The sequence below is a fragment of the Salvelinus fontinalis genome, chromosome 27 (assembly GCF_029448725.1).
Source record: "Salvelinus fontinalis isolate EN_2023a chromosome 27, ASM2944872v1, whole genome shotgun sequence".
In the NCBI taxonomy this organism is placed as follows: Eukaryota; Metazoa; Chordata; class Actinopteri; order Salmoniformes; family Salmonidae; genus Salvelinus; species Salvelinus fontinalis.
This window is the reverse complement of record NC_074691.1, coordinates 15,742,600-15,763,872: the sequence shown is the minus strand read 5'-3', so window position 1 is coordinate 15,763,872 and position 21,273 is coordinate 15,742,600. Positions and strand designations below refer to the sequence as shown.

Sequence of the window (21,273 nt, the reverse complement as noted above, 5' to 3'; positions counted from 1 at the left end):
GGCCCATGCCGGGGCAGGGCCGGGCTGTCACTCAGTCCAGGTCCCAGAGAACAGCAGGACCCAGGCCCAGATATCAGATTGTCTCTTTTACCAAGAAGCTGCCTCCGTAAACTCAGCCTGTGTTTCTCTGAGGCGGCTTTACTAGTTAAGAACTCCAACGTAGCTAATCTGTAGTCTGCTCTGCAGGCCTACTACTGGTCAAAGTGCAGATTAACCTCCAGGCCTCAATCTGACCATGTGGCCATCAAGGGGAGAGGAGATGTCTCAGAGGAGATCTCACTCACGGGATGAAGACACGGGCCACCTTTCACCCACTGGCCTGCAGTTTACAGGCAGTAGATGTATCAAGTTGAGGATAAACAGACACTAGGGTTGTGTTAGGCCGACACTGACAGGGAACATGGGGGCATGTGGGTGGGACACTTTGGTACACGGGTGGCTTGAGAAGAGGACATAATGTAACATAATAGGGTAATAAAAAAAAAATACAGGCCGAAACAAAGGCTCTATTTCTAGATATTGACACTGGTTACAGCAATAGTTGTCGCTGAAAGTTTTTGGCAGAAGAGTAGGTTTGCCTCATGTGGATCGGTGGCATAAGACTTCCCCTTTAATGTAATGTGGATGAAATGGGGGATCAAAAAGGTGAGCTCAAGCCAGAAACAGTAGAATAGAGCGCTGTGTCAGAGCTTGATGTTGAGGACACCACATCAATATTCCCAAGTTAAAAAGGATCAAGTTCTTAATACTTATAGCAATGTAATAAAGGAGGGATATCTTACTGATCCAATCACATTTTCAGTACTTTCCCGACACCAACATAACAATATAATACATTTGTAATGGTAGCCTTTTGTGCACTTCAACGTCGTAGACAGAGCAATAATAAAACAACATATTAGAAACCAAAATAATGTACAGCCTTACCTCCAAAATTAGCCAGTCTCCCTAACCGTGTCACTGGTACCTTTCTCTCTCGTGCCCTTTCACTGAGCTACAACATAGAGAACAGCATGATGGTAGACAAGATACAGACACACAGCACATCTCTGAATCACAGGTAACAGTGAGAGAAGTGTAGACGTACCATTTGTTTGTGTGGTTTCTCATTCCTCTTGGCTTCTCTGGCCTTCTCTATGTCCTCGGCCGTGAGGCCCCCAACCCCCGAGCCGTCCTGGTGATAGGAGCGGTAGGAGCTATAGGATAGGTAGGAACGGATCTGTCCTGAGAACTGCCTGCTGGGGTCCTTGTAGCCCTCAAACAGCTTGGATTTGAGTGAGGCCTGGCCGTTGAATGTCCCGCAGGTCGTGCCGTCTGTGGTCCCCATCCCCTCTGAGGAAACGCCTTGTCCCTCTTCTCTGAACCCTGACTCTACGTGTTCTCCACTGTCCACGCTGCTCCCCTCTGCTCCGGAGAAGTCATACTTACTGTCTATGTCTGCTGGAAAGTCATCAGACACACTTTGCTGCTGCTGCCCGCCAAACTCCTGGAACAGATATACAGATGTGTAAGGTCAATGAGGAGCTGTGGTTTCACTGGAGTGTCCTAACCAGGAAAAACTCATGGCCCGAGATAGTTTCCATGTCAGGTCATGCGATCAGAAAAAAAACTAAAAACAAAACTCTTGGCCCTAACTAAGGGCCACCTTATTGATCCACCTCAAGTCAAACTGTATTTACATCCACAGCAGGCCACTCTTAGTGGCCGCTTTGTTCTCTACTATTGGACTATTTCTACGCTGTGAAAACAAATAGGAGCCAGCTGTACAGACCGTAACTCAGCCATGATAAGACCACAAAGCTCTATGAATCAATCTTTTGTTGAGCTCACACAAAATTAAATTAGGCACAAAGAAAGGCTAGGAAGCTATTTGACACTGAAGCTCTGTCACCCATTTTACATCTGGCCATTGGTGGTGGTGTTGTCTGACAATGAAAAATACAATCTTTGTAACAATACCTTGCAGACATGATATGAGACTCATGAGAGATCATGTTTTACAACCCTAGATGCATTTGTACTACTACTACGTTCTACAGAAGCAATCAGAATGGGTGACAAGAGACCCTTCTGAGATAGTAACCCATGTCTAGTGCCTATCCTCATGGTTGTCCACTACCCCCATAGAAGAGCCCCGTTCATCTCTCACCCACCTGCATCTTCTGCATGGCTACTCCCAGGCTCTGCTCTGCAGTCATCTGCATGCTCTGGGCCATGGCCTGGGCTCCTCCAATACACAGTGTGTTGGCCTGAGTGTCTATTACCGCCTGGCTCAGCTTGGCCAAGCCACGCATCACCAATATCATGTCGCCGGCCATGGTGGGTCTCCCTCACACCTAGAACACAGATGTGGAAAGAAATAATTTTTTTGAGGGTTTGGAGTTACATACCAAAGTCGACTGTATGTACATACAACATAGCCTGAGGCTAGATGTAGTGAATGTAGGCCTAGTCGTGCTGTAACTGTGTATAATCTAAGAAACCTTCAAAACAATGAATGTAATTTCAATAGTGAACATAAGTTTGAGGAAAAGGACATGAATTATACTGGTGAAATAAGAATTGTCTACAGTCACAAATGGCCTATTGGAGAATTTGAAAGTCACAACACTATAGGCCATTGGCTGAGGTTTAAGTCTCGCAGGCTAATGGCCAGCTATCCACTCAGCACTGCAGTCAGTCAACAACTAGAGAGTACCTGGCCGGGCACGCAGAAAAACACAGCTGTTATCAAGGATCACTGTGGCCATGACAAGCTCGCAAAGGTTAAACACGTTTTCAATCTGAGACATGGGGACAAACCTTTAAGTAACGGCCGCCAACGCACAGGCTACACCGGGAATCAAAAGGTGTTACGTTACAACAAACATGAGCATGTATCTACTAAACATTCTCTGGAAGGAAAATGGGAAGGCTTGGCACGGAACGTATCCTTGCCTGGCTTTCAATGCAGGACTTTGATAGTATCCACTGCTGGTCAGTTATTTTTTGCTATACTCCTGTGCAATACTCACAAGTTCCTTTCATCAGTAAGTGATAGAAAAAGGCCACTGAAATGTGGCTTTACAACTAGATTATCTGGCCTTTTCAAATCTCATCATTTTAAAATAACATAACTGGGCTGGCCTTAACCAAACCCAATCAAAATACTTCTACCAGGTAATACCAGGACACAATTCAAGGATTTCAGTCATATTGATCAATGACATGGGTCTAAAATGCTAGGCTGAACTGGGACACTCAGTCCAGTCCTGTGCTTCACTTTCCCTGGCTGGTGAGGAGGGGACAGTGGATGCTGAGTGAGGCCAGAACCACATAGGATTTAAAATGAACAGAGGAGTTAAGCTAGTCTAAAGGAAGGATTGTTTGTGCTTGGTGACAGCTTGGCCATCCTGGGACTCAGGGGGCTTTAGAATTAGCCTGTGTTCTGAAGTAGAACCAAGCAGGCTGCTTACTCACCGGAAGGAAACACCAAGGTCCCCCTAAAACAATTGCATGACTTAATGTTAGTAATGGCTTGTATGGTTATTCATAGCTGGTGGTGAATTCAAATCATCAAGCAATGATATCTTGCGTATAGCCTTCTTCCCAGACACCATTTATGGGTCTGATATTCTCTTTACAAATCAGGGCGCATAGAAATCAGTAAATTGTGTCACAGAGCTATGGATCAAATGGTTCTTCATATATTAGAGAAAACACTAACTTCAAGGACGTCCACGCTTGAAACAAGGTCACCGTAACGTCGTCTCATTTATTTGGCAACAGAGTAACAACTGCATACTAGCCAGCCAGACTACCCCTGCATTCACACCCCTCCACTTATTCCACATTGTTGTGTTACAGCCTGAATTCAAAATGGATTAAATAGATTTTTCCCCCACCCATCTACACACAATAGCCCATAATAACAAAGTGAAAACATGTTAAGACATTTTTGAAATACAGAAATATCTAATTTACATACAGTACCATTCAAAAGTTGACACACCTACTCATTCCATTGTTTTTCTTTATTTTCTACATTGTATAATAATAGTGAAGAGATCATAGGAAATTACTGTAACCAAAGTAACAAACATTAAAGATTAGGAATTAACAGTAAATATACTACAAGTGATATATGTAATGGGGAATTAATATACACTAACAATCAAACACAAACAATTCACACAATGAAGTTAGGAAACACTGACTGTGCACAAATTGGCAGGAGGACGCCCATTCTGGAGAGATTAGCGTATTGTGCATCTGGGCCAATGGTCAATCCGACTTCCATTTGGCCTCTGCATGCCCCGCAATTGCTTCACACCCACCATATGGAGACTCGGACCACATTTTCGGATCAAGCATCAATTGCCTTTAAGTCTAGGCCTCCGCAATGGATTAGTTCACTGAGGTGGGTGCAAATACATCTATCAATTACTGCTTGACTAAAACAATCTTGGTCGACCAGCCTAACGACCAAACAATCGACCAGTTGGCTAATTGGAGTCAGTCATAGAAGAAACTACAAGCTGTTTTGCCGAAATCTGTAATGACTGAAGGAATTTCAAGAGTTACCATACTCGGTCACAGTGATGGCTCTCGTACTTTTATAGGTTAGTATCGATGTTTAGTAGTACAATGCAGAAGGTTTTATAGAAGGGCTTTGTAAACAGGCCTCAACAGAATGCAATGATTCGACATACGTGACATCAGAGAGGGCCTGACTACTTTCTGATAGAGAATTCAGGGAGAGTGCAAAACCTGTCGCCCGTAATAAAACGAAGTGCGCTGTGGTGAACTGCAGCTTTAATCGTGTAGATGATGTTGCCATAGTCTACAACCGGTAGGAACGTCAACTGAATGATCTGCTTTCTATTAAGCGAGAAACTCGTGTTTTTGTGTGTTAATTTTAAGACGTAACAATTAGTGATGCAATGATATGACATTTTTGGCCGATATCCGATATGTTCCTTGCCCCAATTTTTTTTTGATTACGATAACCGATATTTCAAATTTGAGCGGCCTTTTAAGCATTCTAGTTCAGTTAAATAGTTACACACACACACACACACACACACACACACACACACACACAGTGGTCTAAGGCACCGCATCTCAGTGCAAGAGGAGTCACTACAGACCCTGGTTCGAATCCAGACTGTATCACATCCGTCCGTGATTGGGAGTCCCATAGGGCGGCGGACAATTGGCCCAGCGTAGCCCGGGTTTGGCCTTCTTTGTAAATAAGAATTTGTTCTAAACTGACTAGCCTAGTTAAATAAAGGGTACACACACACCAAAAAGTTATTTTGTTGGCATTTACGTATGCCCCCATTACCAGTAAAACATATTCAAAACCTATTTCTTTCACTTACTTGCTGTGCTGTTTCGTTGTTCAGTCGTTTCATTCTCAACCAGGATTTCTATGGAATGCCATTTGGGTCTTTACGGGTCTAAAAAATATACTATTTGACGTGTCAATTAAGCTTGTTGACCAATCAGGACCTGAATATGACTGCAAGTCACAATTTAACGCGTTCATTAATTTTTACGTAGTTATTACACATTGATTACACTATCACTTGTATTTCATATGTCACAACGATTCGTCAATACGTATGCTATGATGCTGGTAAAGTTGTCTCGTGCACCTACAGTGCTGGTCATTAAAAAAAGCTAGCTAGCTCATGGATGCTAACAATGTTCTTCCCCAAAAACATAGCAAAACGACAATCTGTTTCAGTTAGCTAGCTAACTATATAGCATCATCTAAAATAACCCTAATTTATTAGACAGTTCTTATTTGATTAATGGTGGTCGGACCCATCTATGTAAAGCTAGCCACAATAAGGATTAGCCATAACAGTGGACTTTGCGGGTAGCTTTCAAAATAAAAATATGGCATAATTCTATTATTTGTATTAATTTGCATCACTGCATACTTTTATTTTGAAGGCAAACTGCAAATTCCACCATTGTGCCTAATCCTTATTGTGGCTAGCTTCACAACACATTACTCCGTCCGGTCGAGCTTCTCTAGCTAGATGAAGCTAGCTGGCTGCTTATAACATTAGCTTTGGCCAACAGGGTTAAGTAGCTGGCTAGCTATTGATTTTCATGAACTGAAGTTTCAATAGGCGAACAACAAGTGGCAACCTAGCTAATACTTACTCACAAGGATTCCTAAATCACTGCTAAGAATAATGAAAATGACTGCAGTTTCTATTGGTCATTGTTTTCAGGCTGGTTGTATTATGCTTTATTACCAACGCGGTATTGAAAACTCATCGTTCTTGGCCTGTGTTGGCAGACTTCTTTGTACAGCTTTGACAGTGCTACTGTATCTTTTTTGACATGCAAAGACCTAAACGGCGTTCCATAGTATGCATGTTGTGAAGCTAATAGCAGGGACGCTATTACTGTGTAACTCCGGTAGGGCAACATCTGAAAAATAGCATACTTAGTAGTGTGTACAGGTGCTCGACCAGTCGGCGAAAGCCAACATCACCCACGACAGAGAACGGTTGATTGTCATGGGCAAAGTATTCCATTATCTTGGCTTTAATGGATTTCGTCTTTGAGTTGTCTCGCTGAAATGTTCTTACTCTTTCAAATGACTGCGCGATCCACACAGCAGGCATTGTGGGCTGAGTTAGGAATGCTGCGTTACACGTGTAGCGCAACATTTTACATGGCGTCATTATGTCATACACTACAGTTCAAAAGTTTGGGGTCACTTAGAAATGTCCTTGTTTTTGAAAGAAAAGCACATTTTTTGTCCATTAAAATAACATCAAATTGATCAGAAATAGTGTAGACATTGTTAATGCTGAAAATGATTATTGTAGCTGGAAAGGGCAGATTTTTAATGAAATAGCTACATAGGCGTACAGAGTAGAGGTCAACCGATTATGATTTTTCAGCGCCGATACCGATTATTGGAGGACCAAAAAAAGCCGATACCGATTAATTGGACGATTTTTATATACACTGCTCAAAAAAATAAAGGGAACACTTAAACAACACAATGTAACTCCAAGTCAATCACACTTCTGTGAAATCAAACTGTCCACTTAGGAAGCAACACTGATTGACAATAAATTTCACATGCTGTTGTGCAAATGGAATAGACAAAAGGTGGAAATTATAGGCAATTAGCAAGACACCCCCAATAAAGGAGTGGTTCTGCAGGTGGTGACCACAGACCACTTCTCAGTTCCTATGCTTCCTGGCTGATCTTTTGGTCATTTTTGAATGCTGGTGGTGCTTTCACTCTAGTGGTAGCATGAGACGGAGTCTACAACCCACACAAGTGGCTCAAGTAGTGCAGCTCATCCAGGATGGCACATCAATGCGAGCTGTGGCAAGAAGGTTTGTTGTGTCTGTCAACGTAGTGTCCAGAGCATGGAGGCACTACCAGGACAGGCCAGTACATCAGGAGACGTGGAGGAGGCCGTAAGAGGGCAACAACCCAGCAGCAGGACCGCTACCTCCGCCTTTGTGCAAGGAGGAGCACTGCCAGAGCCCTGCAAAATGGCCTCCAGCAGGCCACAAATGTGCATGTGTCAGCATATGGTCTCACAAGGGGTCTTGAGGATCTCATCTCGGTCCCTAATGGCAGTCAGGCTACCTCTGGCTACCTTATGGTTAGGTACATTGGTGCAACAACAGCGCTTTTTTTCGCGAATGTGCTTGTTAAATCACCACCTGTTTGGCGAAGTAGGCTGTGATTCAATGACAAATTAACAGGCACCACATTGATTTGCAACGCAGGACAAGCTAGTTAAACTAGTAATATCATCAACCATGTGTAGTTAACTAGTGATTATGTTAAGATTGATTGTTTTTTAAAAGATAAGTTTAATAGCTAGCAACTTACCTTGGCTCCTTGCTGTACTCGCGTAACAGGTGGTCAGCCTGCCACGCAGTCTCCTCATCAAGTGCAATGTAATCGGCGTCCAAAAATACCACTTAACTATTGTTATGAAAACTTGAAATCGGCCCTAATTAAATCGACCAACCTCTACTAGAAGGCCAGCATCCCGGAGTCGCCTCTTCACTGTTGAGACTGGTGTTTTGCGGGTACTATTTAATGAAGCTGCCAGTTGAGGACTTGTGAGGTGTCTGTTTCTCAAACTAGACACTCTAATGTACTTGTCCTCTTGCTCAGTTGTGCGCCGGGGCCTCCCACTCTTTCTATTCTGGTTAGAGCCAGTTCTCACTGTTCTGTGAAGGGAGTAGTACAGAGCATTGTAAGAGATCTTCAGTTTCTTGGCAATTTCTCGCATGGAATAGCCTTCCTTTCTCAGAACAAGAATAGACTGACGAGTTTCAGAAGAAAGTATTTTGTTTCGGGCCATTTTGAGCCTGTAATCGAACACACAAATGCTGATGGTCCAGATACTCATCTAGTCTGAAGGCCAGTTTCATTGCTTCTTTAATCAGAACAACAGTTTTCAGCTGTGCTAACATAATTGCAAAAGGGTTTTCTAATGATCAATTAGCCTTTTAAAATGATACATTTGGATTAGCTAACACAACGTGCCATTGGAACACAGGAGTGATGGTTGCTGATAATGGGCCTCTGTACGCCTATGTAGATATTCCATTAAAAATCTGCCATTTCCAGCTACAATAGTCATTTACAACATTAACAATGTCTACACTGTATTTCTGATCAATTTGATGTTATTTGAATGGACTTTTTGTGCTTTTCTTTCAAAAACAGTGTATAACAAAACGTTGTATGTTATATAGGCATGCACATCAGCTTTGACATCGGTTTTGCACATCGCCGTTAAACTAGACATCAGCCGATACCGATGTTGGCATTTTTAGCTAATATCGGACGATTCCGATATGTTCATCGATATATCATGCATGCATCCCTAGTAACAATATACTCTACAAGTACCTACAATTTTCAGTGGGCTTGCTGCTATTTCTGAAGTTCTGATACATTTTATGAGCACCCACAATACAGTGAATGGGGAAATGGATTCAAAGCAAACTGCCTCTGCTGATTTGCAGAATGCACAATACGAAAGGAGGGCCGTGATTGGTTAATGACCTATAATGTCTATTTATATGTATAAAATGGGTCCTAGTTTGAAGAGTATATTTTCAGACCTGTTGTGTTCACTGACATTTGGATAAGCTGTCCAGCTACTCTGATAAAATGTAGCTAATGTCATCTAGCTATGTCACGTTTCAAGGCAGCTGAGTTTGCTCAACTCCCCGTTATAGCTATACATCCTGTATGGAAGATATCCATATTACAGGGAACTAAACTAGAGAGTTAAGGCATATTTATTTTTAGATATCCAAACAACATCTAAAAAGAAGCCAAATCAAAAAAAGGTTACTTTTGAGATATTAATATTTAATGTTGAATACATGAATGTGAATAGATTCTGAAATACAACTTCACATATTACATTTTTTGAGAGCACACTATAAAAGGAGTATAATGACACCAAGATGTTGTCTGTATCATGTACAGATCATAGGGTTTTACAGGAGGCATGAAAAGGCTTATAGGTCTAAAAATGGCCACTTCCATCATCATTTTCTCAAAAATTGTTTGTGACACAAATGTAAAAAGTATGCATGTCAAACATCCTTCCACCAAATGAAGTTCCTATGTGAGAATTGCCAGAACAACCGGATACCAAAAGTAGTTTTAGTCTACGCTGGTGTGTAATTGCTCCAATCTCTTGCAAAACAGAATATTACCAAGGTACGGTTTATTATGAAATAGAAGAGCTAATCTAACTGAAGATATTTTTTAGCAATAGAAATATTTATTCTCCATGTGTGCAGTTCATTCACATGCTGAACAATTCACCTGCACTAATATCCAATAATACAGTAAATTTGGAAATTATTCAGACCCTTTGACTTTTTCCACAAATGTATATGTTACAGCCTTATTCTAAAACTGCTAAAAATATTAAAAAATAATAATAATCATATTTACATAACTATCCAGACCCTTTACTCAGTACTTTGTTGAATCACCTTTGGCAGCGATTACAGCCTAGAGTCCTCCTGGGTATGATGCTACAAGCTTGGCACACCTGCATTTGTGGAGTTTCTCCCATTCTTCTCTGCAGATCCTCTCAAGCTCTGTCAGGTTGGATGGAGACCGTCGACGCACAGGTATTTTCAGGTCTCTATGGAGATGTTCAATCAGGTTCAAGTCCGCGCTCTGGCTGGGCCACTCAAGGACATTGAGACTTGTCCCGAAGCCAATCCTGTGTTGTCTTGGCTGTGTTCTTAGGGTTGTTGTCCTGTTGGAAGGTGAACCTTTGCCCCATTGAGCGTTCTAGAGCAGATTTTCATCAAGAATCTCAAAGTACATTGCACCGTTCATCTTTCCCTCGATCCTGACTAGTCTCCCAGTCCCTGCCACTGAAAAAACATCCCCACAGCATGATGCTGCCACCACCATGCTTCACCGTAGGGATGGTGCCAGGTTTCCTCTAGACGTGACACGTGGCAGTCAGGTCAAAGAGTTCCATCTTGGTTTCATCAGACCAGAGAATCTTGTTTCTCATGGTCAGAGTCATTTAGGTGCCTTTTGGCAAACTTCAAGCAGGCTGTCATGTGCCTTTTACTGAGGAGTAGCCACTACCATAAAGGCCTGAATGGCGGAGTGCTGTAGAGATGGTTGTCTTTCTGGCATGTTCTCTCATCTCCAGAGGAACTCTGGAGCTCTGTCAGAGTGACCATCGGGTTCGTGGTCACCTCCCGGACCAAGGCCCTTCTCCCCTGATTGCTCAGTTTAGCCAGCAGCCTCCTCTAGGAAGAGTCTTGGTGGTTCCAAACTTCTTCCATTTAAGAATGACGGAGGCCGATATTACATTTTTTTGTACCCTTTCCCAGATCTGTGCCTCGACACAATCCTGTCTCTGAGCTTTACGGACAATTCATCTGACCTCATGGCTTGGTTTTTGCTCTGACATGAACTGTCAACTGGGAGACCTTACATAGACAGGTGTGTGCTTTTCCAAATCATGTTCAATCAATTGAATTCACCACAGGTCGACTCCAATCAAGTTGTAGAAATATCTCAAGGATGATCAAAGGAAACAGGATGCACCTGAGCTCAATTTCGAGTCTCAAAGGGTCAGAATACTTTTTTAAATAAGGTATATGTTTGTTATTTTTATACATTTGCAAACATTTCACTTTGTCATTATGGGGTATTGTGTGAAAAATGATGAGGAAAATAATTTAATCCATTTTAGAATAAGGCTGTAACGTAACAAAATGTGGAAAAAGACAACGGGTCTGAATACTTTCCGAATGCACTGTAACTCACCACAATTCTCCTATCCTTCCTGCCAATCTAGGAACCCACGTGCTGCCTAGCTCTGCACATCAACAATGGCCTCTTCACCAAAATCAACGTGAGACATGTCCTCTGCAGTTATGCCTGGATATGATTGCATTAGGTCACTGCTTGCTCTATTGGTCACATTGGTAAAAGCAACAGTTGATAAGAATACTTGCCAGAAAAGTTAAACCATTAAAAGAATGCAGAAGTTAACCCAATCAAGCAAACGATCTAATCTTGTCACGTCTGCTTTACAGTACGCCATTTAATGCCTGTACTGTACGATTCAAGGTCTTGTCATTAAAGTCATGCAGCCACAAAACTGTCAAGTATAGGACTTGAACAACTTTGTTGAAAAGCTAACTGCAGGCCATAAACAGAGCCTCACACTGTACAGAGTAATTGCGTAGCAGCCTATCCACTTCATTTCAATGATACAGTAAAGGACAAACTGTAATAACAGTAATAATAAGGTAAAGCAGCCCATTAACAGACACACACTTGTAGGTATCCTCCGCTTTGAAAATAACCAGGCATGTAGTGTGAATGTGTCACAGCTGTCGCTGGAACACAATTTTGTTTATGGGCCAGCAAGCTCCTCTTCTAACCCTTCGTGACCGTTGAGAGCTTTGTCCTTCAGGCAAAACTACCAACACAGTGCAAACGATTCTTCTTCATGCTCATGATTACTCTGCCCATTTACTTTCTCAAAATACAGACGTCATTCACTTCTACAAGCTAATTTAAATATATGCAGAAATTAGCACTTATGAATTACCTATCGTCGGATAAATGTCACACCAGATATCAGATCATGCATGCACGTGAAAGTTTGATGCCTGTAGTTACCGTACATGTTGTATTGCTTCTATTTTTTTGTAAGATTTATACTGCATCATGAGTTAACTGTTTGGATTTCATCAGATTTGCATTCAATATCTCGGTGCAATGTCAGTAAACTAACTAACTACACTTTTCAGACATGCTGTATTTACTGACATTCTGATAGCTATCCAGCTAGTTACTCTGATAACATTAACGTTAGCCATAGTTTAGCTAGGTCACGTTAAGGCAGATGAGACGCGTCGTTTTTTCGCCAATGCACTGTCCAAATTGTCAAACCAGGAAGAAGCAATATGTATTAATTCCATTATTCCAAACACTTGTCATAGCAGAAAAAAAAACACTTACCGCCAGTAATTACGAATGTCTGGATTTATTTTCAATGCTATGCAGCCTCGTCCCCTAAAAGTGTGTCTTCCACCATGAGGTCAAAGTTGTTTACCAACTCAGAACCGTGATTGTGAAAGGCATTTTACCCCGCCCCTGAACATCTTCTATTGGTCGTGTACTGAGCGAGGCGGTCTGTTTTGAAGAGGTGGTGGCTGAATACTGATCATTCATTGGTCAATTGTCAAAGAAAAGGTTGTACTCTCCAATGAAAAGTCAGAATCCTGTTATAAGGGCGGTTTTAGCTGTGATTTCCACTAGATAGCACAGCCAGAAACTCAAAATTGGGTATATCGTGAAATACATGGGGAAAAAAAGATTACGGTTGGGCATAAGGTTAGGTTTAAAATAAATGTTTAAGAAGAAATTTTTTACAAATAGGCGGGGATTATGAGATTGTGGCTGTGGTAACTAGTGACGACCCTTATAAATAAACTACATTGTAAAAATGTACAAAATTGTATACATGAGAATCCATGACATGAAAGGTATTGAATAGTTGATCTTTAAAACAATAGCTAGACCTGCTCTATCATGTGTTAAAGTCCCAGTTCACAATCTAAATGTGGCTAATAGAGAGTAACAAGTCAAAGATGATCAGTTGCTCTAATTAGTTATACTACAGAAATATCGTAAAATTATATACCTGGTTGGTTAGTGATTTAAAAAAAAAATGTTGTTAAAAGACAGGTCTTTTATGTGAATATTTACCACCACCTAATAGTATTTTTTCAAAAATGTCCTCTTATAAAAACGTTTACACATTTGCCGTACCAATATCAGTCACGCGATGGCGTACGTGACTGGCAAATTACATCACCTGTGGAAAATATAGGCGAGCGAGAAAGGACTTGAAGAATTTATGAGTGGACTACACTTTTTCATTTATTTGACCTCACTTCTCATTCAGTTCATATTTGTATGTAGTATATTTATAGTGTTGCATCATCTGCATCCTTTTTTTATGCAGTAGCCATAACAGCTTCATTAACAATATTATGTTGTTGATTGATATAATTTCCTATGATCAATATGGTTATCAGTCAGGTAGTTGAGAAATGAAATCACAGGCCCTCTCCTGGGATCTAATTTCTTTATTCGATCATTCACAGGATAAAGTCACCCTCCATGACATATATTGATAAAAATAGACTTAAATGAGAGACCATGTACAGTGGACTTTACTTGACATTTGACAAATGATAACCACCAACATCTGCATAGGTCAAGGATGGATATAGATTTTTCTTTCCGCTTCAGTGAACAACAGATCTGGGTAGTGCCTCGCAGCCATAGTTTTTCCATGTGATTGGTCTTTATTGACACACAGGGCTATTATCTCAAAGTTCACCTCATGATTTCCCTCCTTATGGGGCCTAGAAAGTACTCATGATGTTGATGTCCGTGTATGACAGACACACACATTATACAGTTAATTTCTGACTACTTGTAAGGTAAACATGACACAGACTCAGTTGTAGGGAACACTGAGGTTACACACACACACACACACACACACACACACACACACACACACACACACACACACACACACACACACACACACACACACACACACACACACACACACACACACACACACACACACACACACACACACACAATCAATTGATTCCCATTCAAATCGTATTTTCCTTAACCCCTAACCCTAAACCTAACTCTAACCCTTAATCTAAACCTAATTGTGACCTTAACCTTAAACCTAACCCCTAAGCCTAAAATATCATTTTTCCTTGTGGGAACTGTTGAAAGGACCCCACTTGTCCAAATGCTTTCTTGTTCTACTATCCTTGTGAGGACTTTTGGTCTCAAGGATAGGAAAACCAAACACACACACGCACGCACGCACGCACGCCCCCCCCCCCCCCCCCCCCCCCCCCCCGCAATGATCCAGTGTTTATATGCTGTGTCTTAATACAATCTTTCTGTCAGAGACTACTAAACAGAGACTACTATTCTTAAGTTGTTTCACTGAAGTATACACCACGGTAGATCTGTGACTATGCGTCTAAAGCCTGTGTAAATCTTCTCTCTTTATTAACTTCATAAAAGTGTCTGAGTTGTGTGGGGCTGCACGCTGGACATTGTGCATTAACAGACATTGTTAAATGCTGATGACACTAAAATTGTCAAACATGAGGCAATCATTTTAATTTGAGGGCCACAATGACCTAACCTGGTCTGAAATCTCAAGGGACTGGAAAGTTAATTTTCATACCACCTATCAGGGAACCAGGCTCATTCAAATCAGAAAGGCCACCAGCATTTTCCATCCAGTTTAGTCTGCCAGCTGACACACTTCCCTCCTTTCTACTAAATGGTCATTGGTCATTGGTTTGTCCGCTGATCTACACAATCATGAGCTAGAATTTTAATGGGTGAGTAATGACTGCTTTACAGCAAATGACTGATTGAATTTACGAAATAGATAAGTTAGTATGTGAATTTTACAGAGATCTGTTTCACACTCATTCTGCACAATGCCGTTTGAAGGGTCATACAGAGGCTTCCAAAAAGGTTCAAATGGTTATTGATATCACATTGAGTAACATAAATGATCAACTAATTATTAATTATTCAAATAACAATTGTGAGAAAAATGTTTTACAACTTGCCTACAAGACAGCAAGGTAGAATTATTAATGTATGGTCTGATTTGGTTGATAAGGGCCATTAGGGAAATTAACCCTTTCCCCTAGAGCCATGTAAATAGCAATATGCTAAAGATATGTTAAGAGCAGGGGCAGGAAGTGATAGTCTCAATATAAAAAGGCTAATATTTACTGTAGGTAGTCCTATAATATTATATAATATGTATTCAATAAAACGTTTGCTTTAAAATCTAGAATAAAGTAAATAAAACACTGTTTGATTGAACAGTGATCAATTCTCCATAAAGTTATATAATGTCGTTGTAGTGACAGGTAACATTTCACCTTTCACATTTCACCAACATTTCACCAACATGCAGAATGTCATGTGACTATAATATCAGATCACTAATATAACTAAAATGTTATATTGTTTTACATTATCGTTTATTATTATGATCCTGGGTTTATCGAATACATTTCACTCCAATTAGGTTTTATTATGTGAAGACCCAATCCAGATGCACTAGCCCAGACAAAAACAACCAAAAACAACGTCGGTGACGTCTCATCTCAAGGCTGTGTGCGTATCAAGCTTTTTTCTTCCCTGCTAGGCAATTGGGAGAAAAGCTGTTTGTTGCGTAGTAATGACTGTCTGTGTCTACTTCCTTCCTGCTTTTTGTAGTAGCCTACACTAAGCAAACAACAGCCTAGTAGCCTACTACGCCGAGGCGACGTGTTGAAGAACTCAAAGGGTCATAAAGAGCAAGTATTTTGGACACGCAGCGGGAGAAAAAGTTCATTTCTGGGAGAACTGGCCTTCCTTTTGCCTGTCCGGAAATAAGAAGATTGTGTGTTGTGTGAAGTTCGCTCAACAGGTATTGAATATTCTGAGACGCGCTGGATAGCGCTTTGTGCTGTACAAATTCTCATCGGATTTGATGGTTGGTCGGACAGCCACCCGTTCGATATTTCAGAACTCATAGAGGGGTTTCTATTAGGACGAGGTGTCTGTTAGTACAAGGTAAGACACTCATCTCCAATGCGTCTGTTTCGTGTCTTTTTTAAACTTTCCAAGCAAATTGTCAGAATGAATTGAATTGCGTTGCTTAAAGCTATTTAGATATAACGTTCTTTATATAACAGCTTTTAGCCTTTATTTACACCCACACTGCTCACCAAGATAGTGATATGAAAAATAAACAAGTGATATGAGGTACTGTTGTATTTAGCAATTGGAAACAAGGGAAAAAGCGAACAGTTTTTGTTGAATCATATTGATTGAACATGATAGAGTAACAGCAGAAACAAGTTGTTACTTTGTTGTTACAATGTATCAACAATTTTGGAACTCTGTTACAACAACTGTAAGGATATAGCCCAGATACTGCTGATGATAATGATCATAATAATATTATTAACAATAACAATGATACATATGTTTATTATTATTGCTATTGTGTCAAAGAAGGTCAGAGAAAATGTTACTAATGATAGTTGAGGCTTATAAACTACTGCACTTTTTCTCTTGGTTTCTTCTTGTTATTAGATTAGCTAAAATATTTATGTGGATTTGCTAAAGAATGTCATGATGGTAATGACCCAAGCCCAGTAAGCATTTGATAACAATGGCAAGTTGAGCTTGCAGTAAAGCTCACATGCAGCTACAGATTACCACGTGTTTGACAGAGATATGTAGTTATTGTACTGGAGAGAATCTGCTTTATGTCATATGAACCAATTATTGTCAAAGTTAAAATATATATATAAAAAAACAAAACAAACTTGTAAATCATTGAATATTAGTTAAATCAAGTCCCAATGAAATACAGCCACCGCAGCCCATTTATTGTACGGACTCGATTTATCTTTGGCAAATCCTCATGTTTCTTTTCTTCTATATGCGCTGTTTGCATTTGTATTTTTTTGTTGCCCGGTCATACAAAGAGAGACAATAATTTGAGTTAGTCAATGCTGACTAAGTTCCAGGGAGGTGATGGAGAGTTCATGGGAACCATCACAGGTTCTACTCCCTCTATAGAGGCTGGGAGTGCTACTTTGCCTCTGAGAGGTGTGGGTCTGACTGGGAGAGAAAGAAGCTAAGTAGTTGGTCATAATTTGACCTGTCCCCAGGCACCTGGCCAGAGGCACAGTGGTGTGCCTGTCAATACCTGTTAAATAAATGTAACCTTTATTTAACTAGGCAAGTCAGTTAAGAACAAATTCTTATTTAAAATGACGGCCTACCGGGGAACAGTGGGTTAACTGCCATGTTCAGGGGCAGAACAACAGGTTTGTCAGCTCGGGGAGTCAATCCAGCAACCTTTCGGTTACTGGCCCAACACTCCAACCACTAGGCTACCTGGCTGACATCTCTAGCCTGGCTCTCCTCCTCTTCTCTGCCTCCAAATGGTTGGGACTGGGGAGGCTTGTGTGGGGAGCCACACTGCAGCTGTTATTCAAGCATTATGCCACATGTTAACCACCATTTCAGTTTGAGGTGAACAGTAGTATTTTCTATAAGGTAATAAATTGTTTTTCCATGGTGTGTCAGTGTAACGATATAGATCTACTGTGGGCTTGTGCAGAATATAGACAAGCGTGCCATTTTCAAAGCAACTAAAACTCATTTAGAACCATTCATAGGAAAATCCAAAGCCCACTGTCTGGTAAAGTTAACAGGGACTCGTTTTGAAATGTTAAGTCAATGTTTTGTTTGTGTAACATACATTCAGCAGGGGTGATGATTTTCTGGGTTCTGATCCAGGGTGCCCTTTAAACAATACTTCTTAAATGTCTTGCATCAGCTCTTTTCCCTTAAAAGGGAATACTTGATGTGTTCCTCTCTGCCTGCCCCCTGAAACACTAATCTTGCAGTATTTAATATAAATGTAGCTTATACTTAATCTTTCCTTCTGTCTTTTATGTTTATTATTATTCACATATTTTCCAGAGACTCTGGTCACTGCAGTTAACCTACAGTAACAGTATCCCACTAGACACACACTGGTTGAATCAATGTTGTTTCCACGTCATTTCAATGTAATTACGCTGAACCAACGTAGAATAGACGTTGAATTGACATCTATGCCCAGTGGGATACTTGTTTTTAGATCCCTACATTTGAGCTCAGTCACAATATGCTTACTCACTCTCAAAATAGCCTACAAGCCTTGTTATGGGATTATTTGTTTTGACTGTTTTGTGTCACAGGTTAACTAAACCAACGTTATGTGATATATTCAGGAATGCAGTCTGAAAGTATTACGCTATTAATCTCATTTCTGTCCCACTGAAGCATAGACAGAAATGTCCGTGTGGATGTTCTCCTTCAGAAGCATATGTTTTAGGTATTTGGAATACACTTTGTATTTTGTCTAGCAGAAGACTTAAAACTCTATTTCCTCAAACGCTGCTGGACCTCCTTCGCAGACAAAATGTGGGGGCTGCCCTAGATTAAAAAGAAAACTGAGTAGACAAGCACGTCATATAAGAGCAAGGCCAAATAGCCGTATCATTCCTTTTCAGGAACATGTCGTTTACGGTAGAGAGCTACAGTGAATCTCTCTCTAAGACTAATGGCAACAAGTAAATCTATTCTTGTGTCTCATTACCTACAGTAGATTTAAGTAACAAAAGTTAAACTCTGGGTATTTTCTTAGCTAGAGAAAAAGCATACACATGACTAATTCATGCAACATTGATTTGTATCTTGTATAGGCAAGTAATCCGCCTTGCCTTGGGAAGGAATGCTACCTTTGTGAGGGATTTTCTGGGTCATATTTTTAGAACAAAATGAAAGCTACACACTCATTAGTCTACACTCCACAGTGTGGGAAATAAGCGTTATTCTCATTCAAATGCAAGTCATATAATTTCAGCCTTTATTGAAGCTTTTACTGACTATGTTTTGTTTTTCCTCTCCAACAACTCTCCTCCATAGAAAATTCAGCAGGAAATTCCACCTCTCCTTTCACATACCCCACCAAATGCTATGGTGGTGTGTAGATGCCAGAGCACCAACCAGGACTAGAGCTAGATGGGAGCCCATACTGACAGTACCAGTCTGATACTATGGCTGCTTATGCCCTGAGCAGTCTGATTATGATGAATAGCAACAATCTGAAGAGTAAGAGCAGCCCTCGGACTGGGAGGCCTGTGCTGCCTGTGCCAGACCGCTCCACCTACTGCCAACTCCTGGTGACTGGGGGCCCCTACAGCCCTAGCAGCCTGAGTCCTGGCTCCCCTGGGGGCTCCTTCATCTTTCCCCCCTCTCCAGGCCCCAGCAGCCCCAGGGCCCGCTCCCCTTGCCGCCACCCTGATACCCTGGGGGTGATCGTGGGCAACCGTGTCCGCCGGCTCAGCAGCAACGGAGATGATGAGGCCCCAAACGGGGAGGTGAAACGCACAGTGCAGCTCCTGCAGATTCACCGGGAGCTCCTGAATGTGGAGGTCAACAAGAAGGTGGGTCTGTTCGAGGCCCAGATCTCTGGCCTGCGCACCCAGGTTCAGAACGCTGAGATCCAGCGCAGTCCTAGGGCCCCACGCAGAACAGGCCCAGCCTCCCAGGCCAGTCAGCCCACACAGGTGCCCACCCTCAATCCCCCACAGAGAGACTGCTCTCCAAGCATTCCCAGGGAACTCCAGAATGGGAAATTGTGTCTCCGCTCGGAGCAGGGAGTAACGGGGAATGGCAGAATAGAAAATAGCACGGCTGACCCAAATACGGAACAGGGAAGTCTGCTTGTGAAGAAATCAGCAGGAACTTGGTCCGAAGCTGACAGTTCAGCAAGCAGTCACTCCCCGAGTTCACTGGGGATTGGCAGCTTCTTGGCAGGCAGCGACAGTGAGCGCCCTGCAGAGAGGGCCCAGACCTGCCTGACAAAGGCAGGAACGGAGCCAACGGAAACCCAGCTGCAAGCAGCCTCGGCCTGGGCCGACAGAGAGGGGAGCTGCCCAGAGGTGGGGACCACCATCCCAGCCGTCATAGTAACGGACCACGGGATGGAGGCCCAGGGAGAAGGTTGTGATCCGAGCAACGAGCCCCAGCACAGCCCCAGGTCATCCCGAGCCCTGAGGAAGCTGTCCTCCTCCTCAGCCTCTTCCACAGGCTTCTCCTCCTCCTGGGAGGAATCAGAGGACGACATCTCCAGCGACCCGGAGAGAGCCGAGGGACTGTCACCTGCCCTCCTTAACACCCAGCAGAAAGCTGTGAGTAACTCCTTTTTATTAAGGAATAAACTCATTCATTATTTAGTCTGTCACTAATCAATGTATCTTCTCTTTCACATTGAATGGGTAGATAGATAGAAATCTAATTTTACCCAAAACATTTAGTTTATTGTTCAGTGAAATAGGGACTGAAGTTAATAATAAAAGTTTTAAGAAAGCTTTTTAGATAATTGGGAAATTCTGTTTGGAGACATTTAAGTGGCATATGTAGGTCCGTGACACTCCCATCTCTAAATTAACTTGTAAGTTTGCTAGAGGGCCTCTCTTCATCAAGTTCTTTGTCACACGGCGCTCTTGCAACAAACCGGTCCGCTTCCTCCCTGAATAACGGTTGACATTCTCGCTAACAAAGGTACTTCTGTGTCCCGTTGTCAGCCTCAGACGGTATGACTCTGACCACTGTTGGACCGTCTTCAAAGAGAAGGCTTCTGGCAAGGTTTATAAATGAGGGGATGTGTATACAGGTGTAGGATCTTCATATGACCAGTTTCTCACAGCAGGAAAATAATCCTGCAGCAACAGGAAATGCAAATGATTGTGTGGATTATAATTAATGGCCATTTTTGTAGGGGTTGACACATTTTTAGTTAGGGCAACTAAAGTCTGAAATATTTAGGGGAAATTACCAACTTTAGAAGCCTTTTAAACCTAAAATACATTACAAGTTGGCATTTCCTACTGTTCAGGAAATGTCTTGCAGCAACAGGATGATCAATTTAAGATCTTACATCTGTACGTTAAGGGAAGAGTTTGCTTCAGAACAATGCACCAGGATTTGCTTACCCTAAGTGTTAGGACCAATAAATGTTATTAGTGGTGAGTGTGCTACTGCTGGGTGGTCTGAGATATTAATTACAATATATCGTGGAA

The 21,273-nt window shown here is 41.7% G+C and overlaps 2 protein-coding genes across 3 annotated transcripts in view; one reads left to right on the top strand and one right to left on the bottom strand.

Annotated features, from left to right (window-relative positions):
* LOC129825139 (atypical kinase COQ8A, mitochondrial-like) overlaps positions 1-12,622 on the bottom strand; it is a 42,019-nt gene extending 29,397 nt beyond the window's left edge. For both annotated transcript variants that reach the window (XM_055884967.1, XM_055884968.1), the window contains exons 1-4: positions 12,521-12,622; positions 2,154-2,336; positions 1,088-1,486; positions 928-994 (exon numbers count right to left, since the gene is read on the bottom strand). In XM_055884967.1, coding sequence (XP_055740942.1) covers positions 928-994; positions 1,088-1,486; positions 2,154-2,318 — 631 coding nt within the window. In that variant the 5' untranslated portion in view covers positions 2,319-2,336; positions 12,521-12,622. The remainder of the gene's footprint in view (positions 1-927; positions 995-1,087; positions 1,487-2,153; positions 2,337-12,520) is intronic.
* Positions 12,623-15,771: 3,149 nt separating this feature from the next.
* The window catches only part of LOC129825136 (inositol-trisphosphate 3-kinase B-like), a 41,569-nt gene continuing 36,067 nt past the window's right edge, over positions 15,772-21,273 (top strand). The window contains exons 1-2 of the mRNA XM_055884962.1: positions 15,772-16,195; positions 19,115-20,382. Of these exons, the coding sequence (XP_055740937.1) occupies positions 19,246-20,382 (1,137 nt within the window). The 5' untranslated portion in view covers positions 15,772-16,195; positions 19,115-19,245. The remainder of the gene's footprint in view (positions 16,196-19,114; positions 20,383-21,273) is intronic.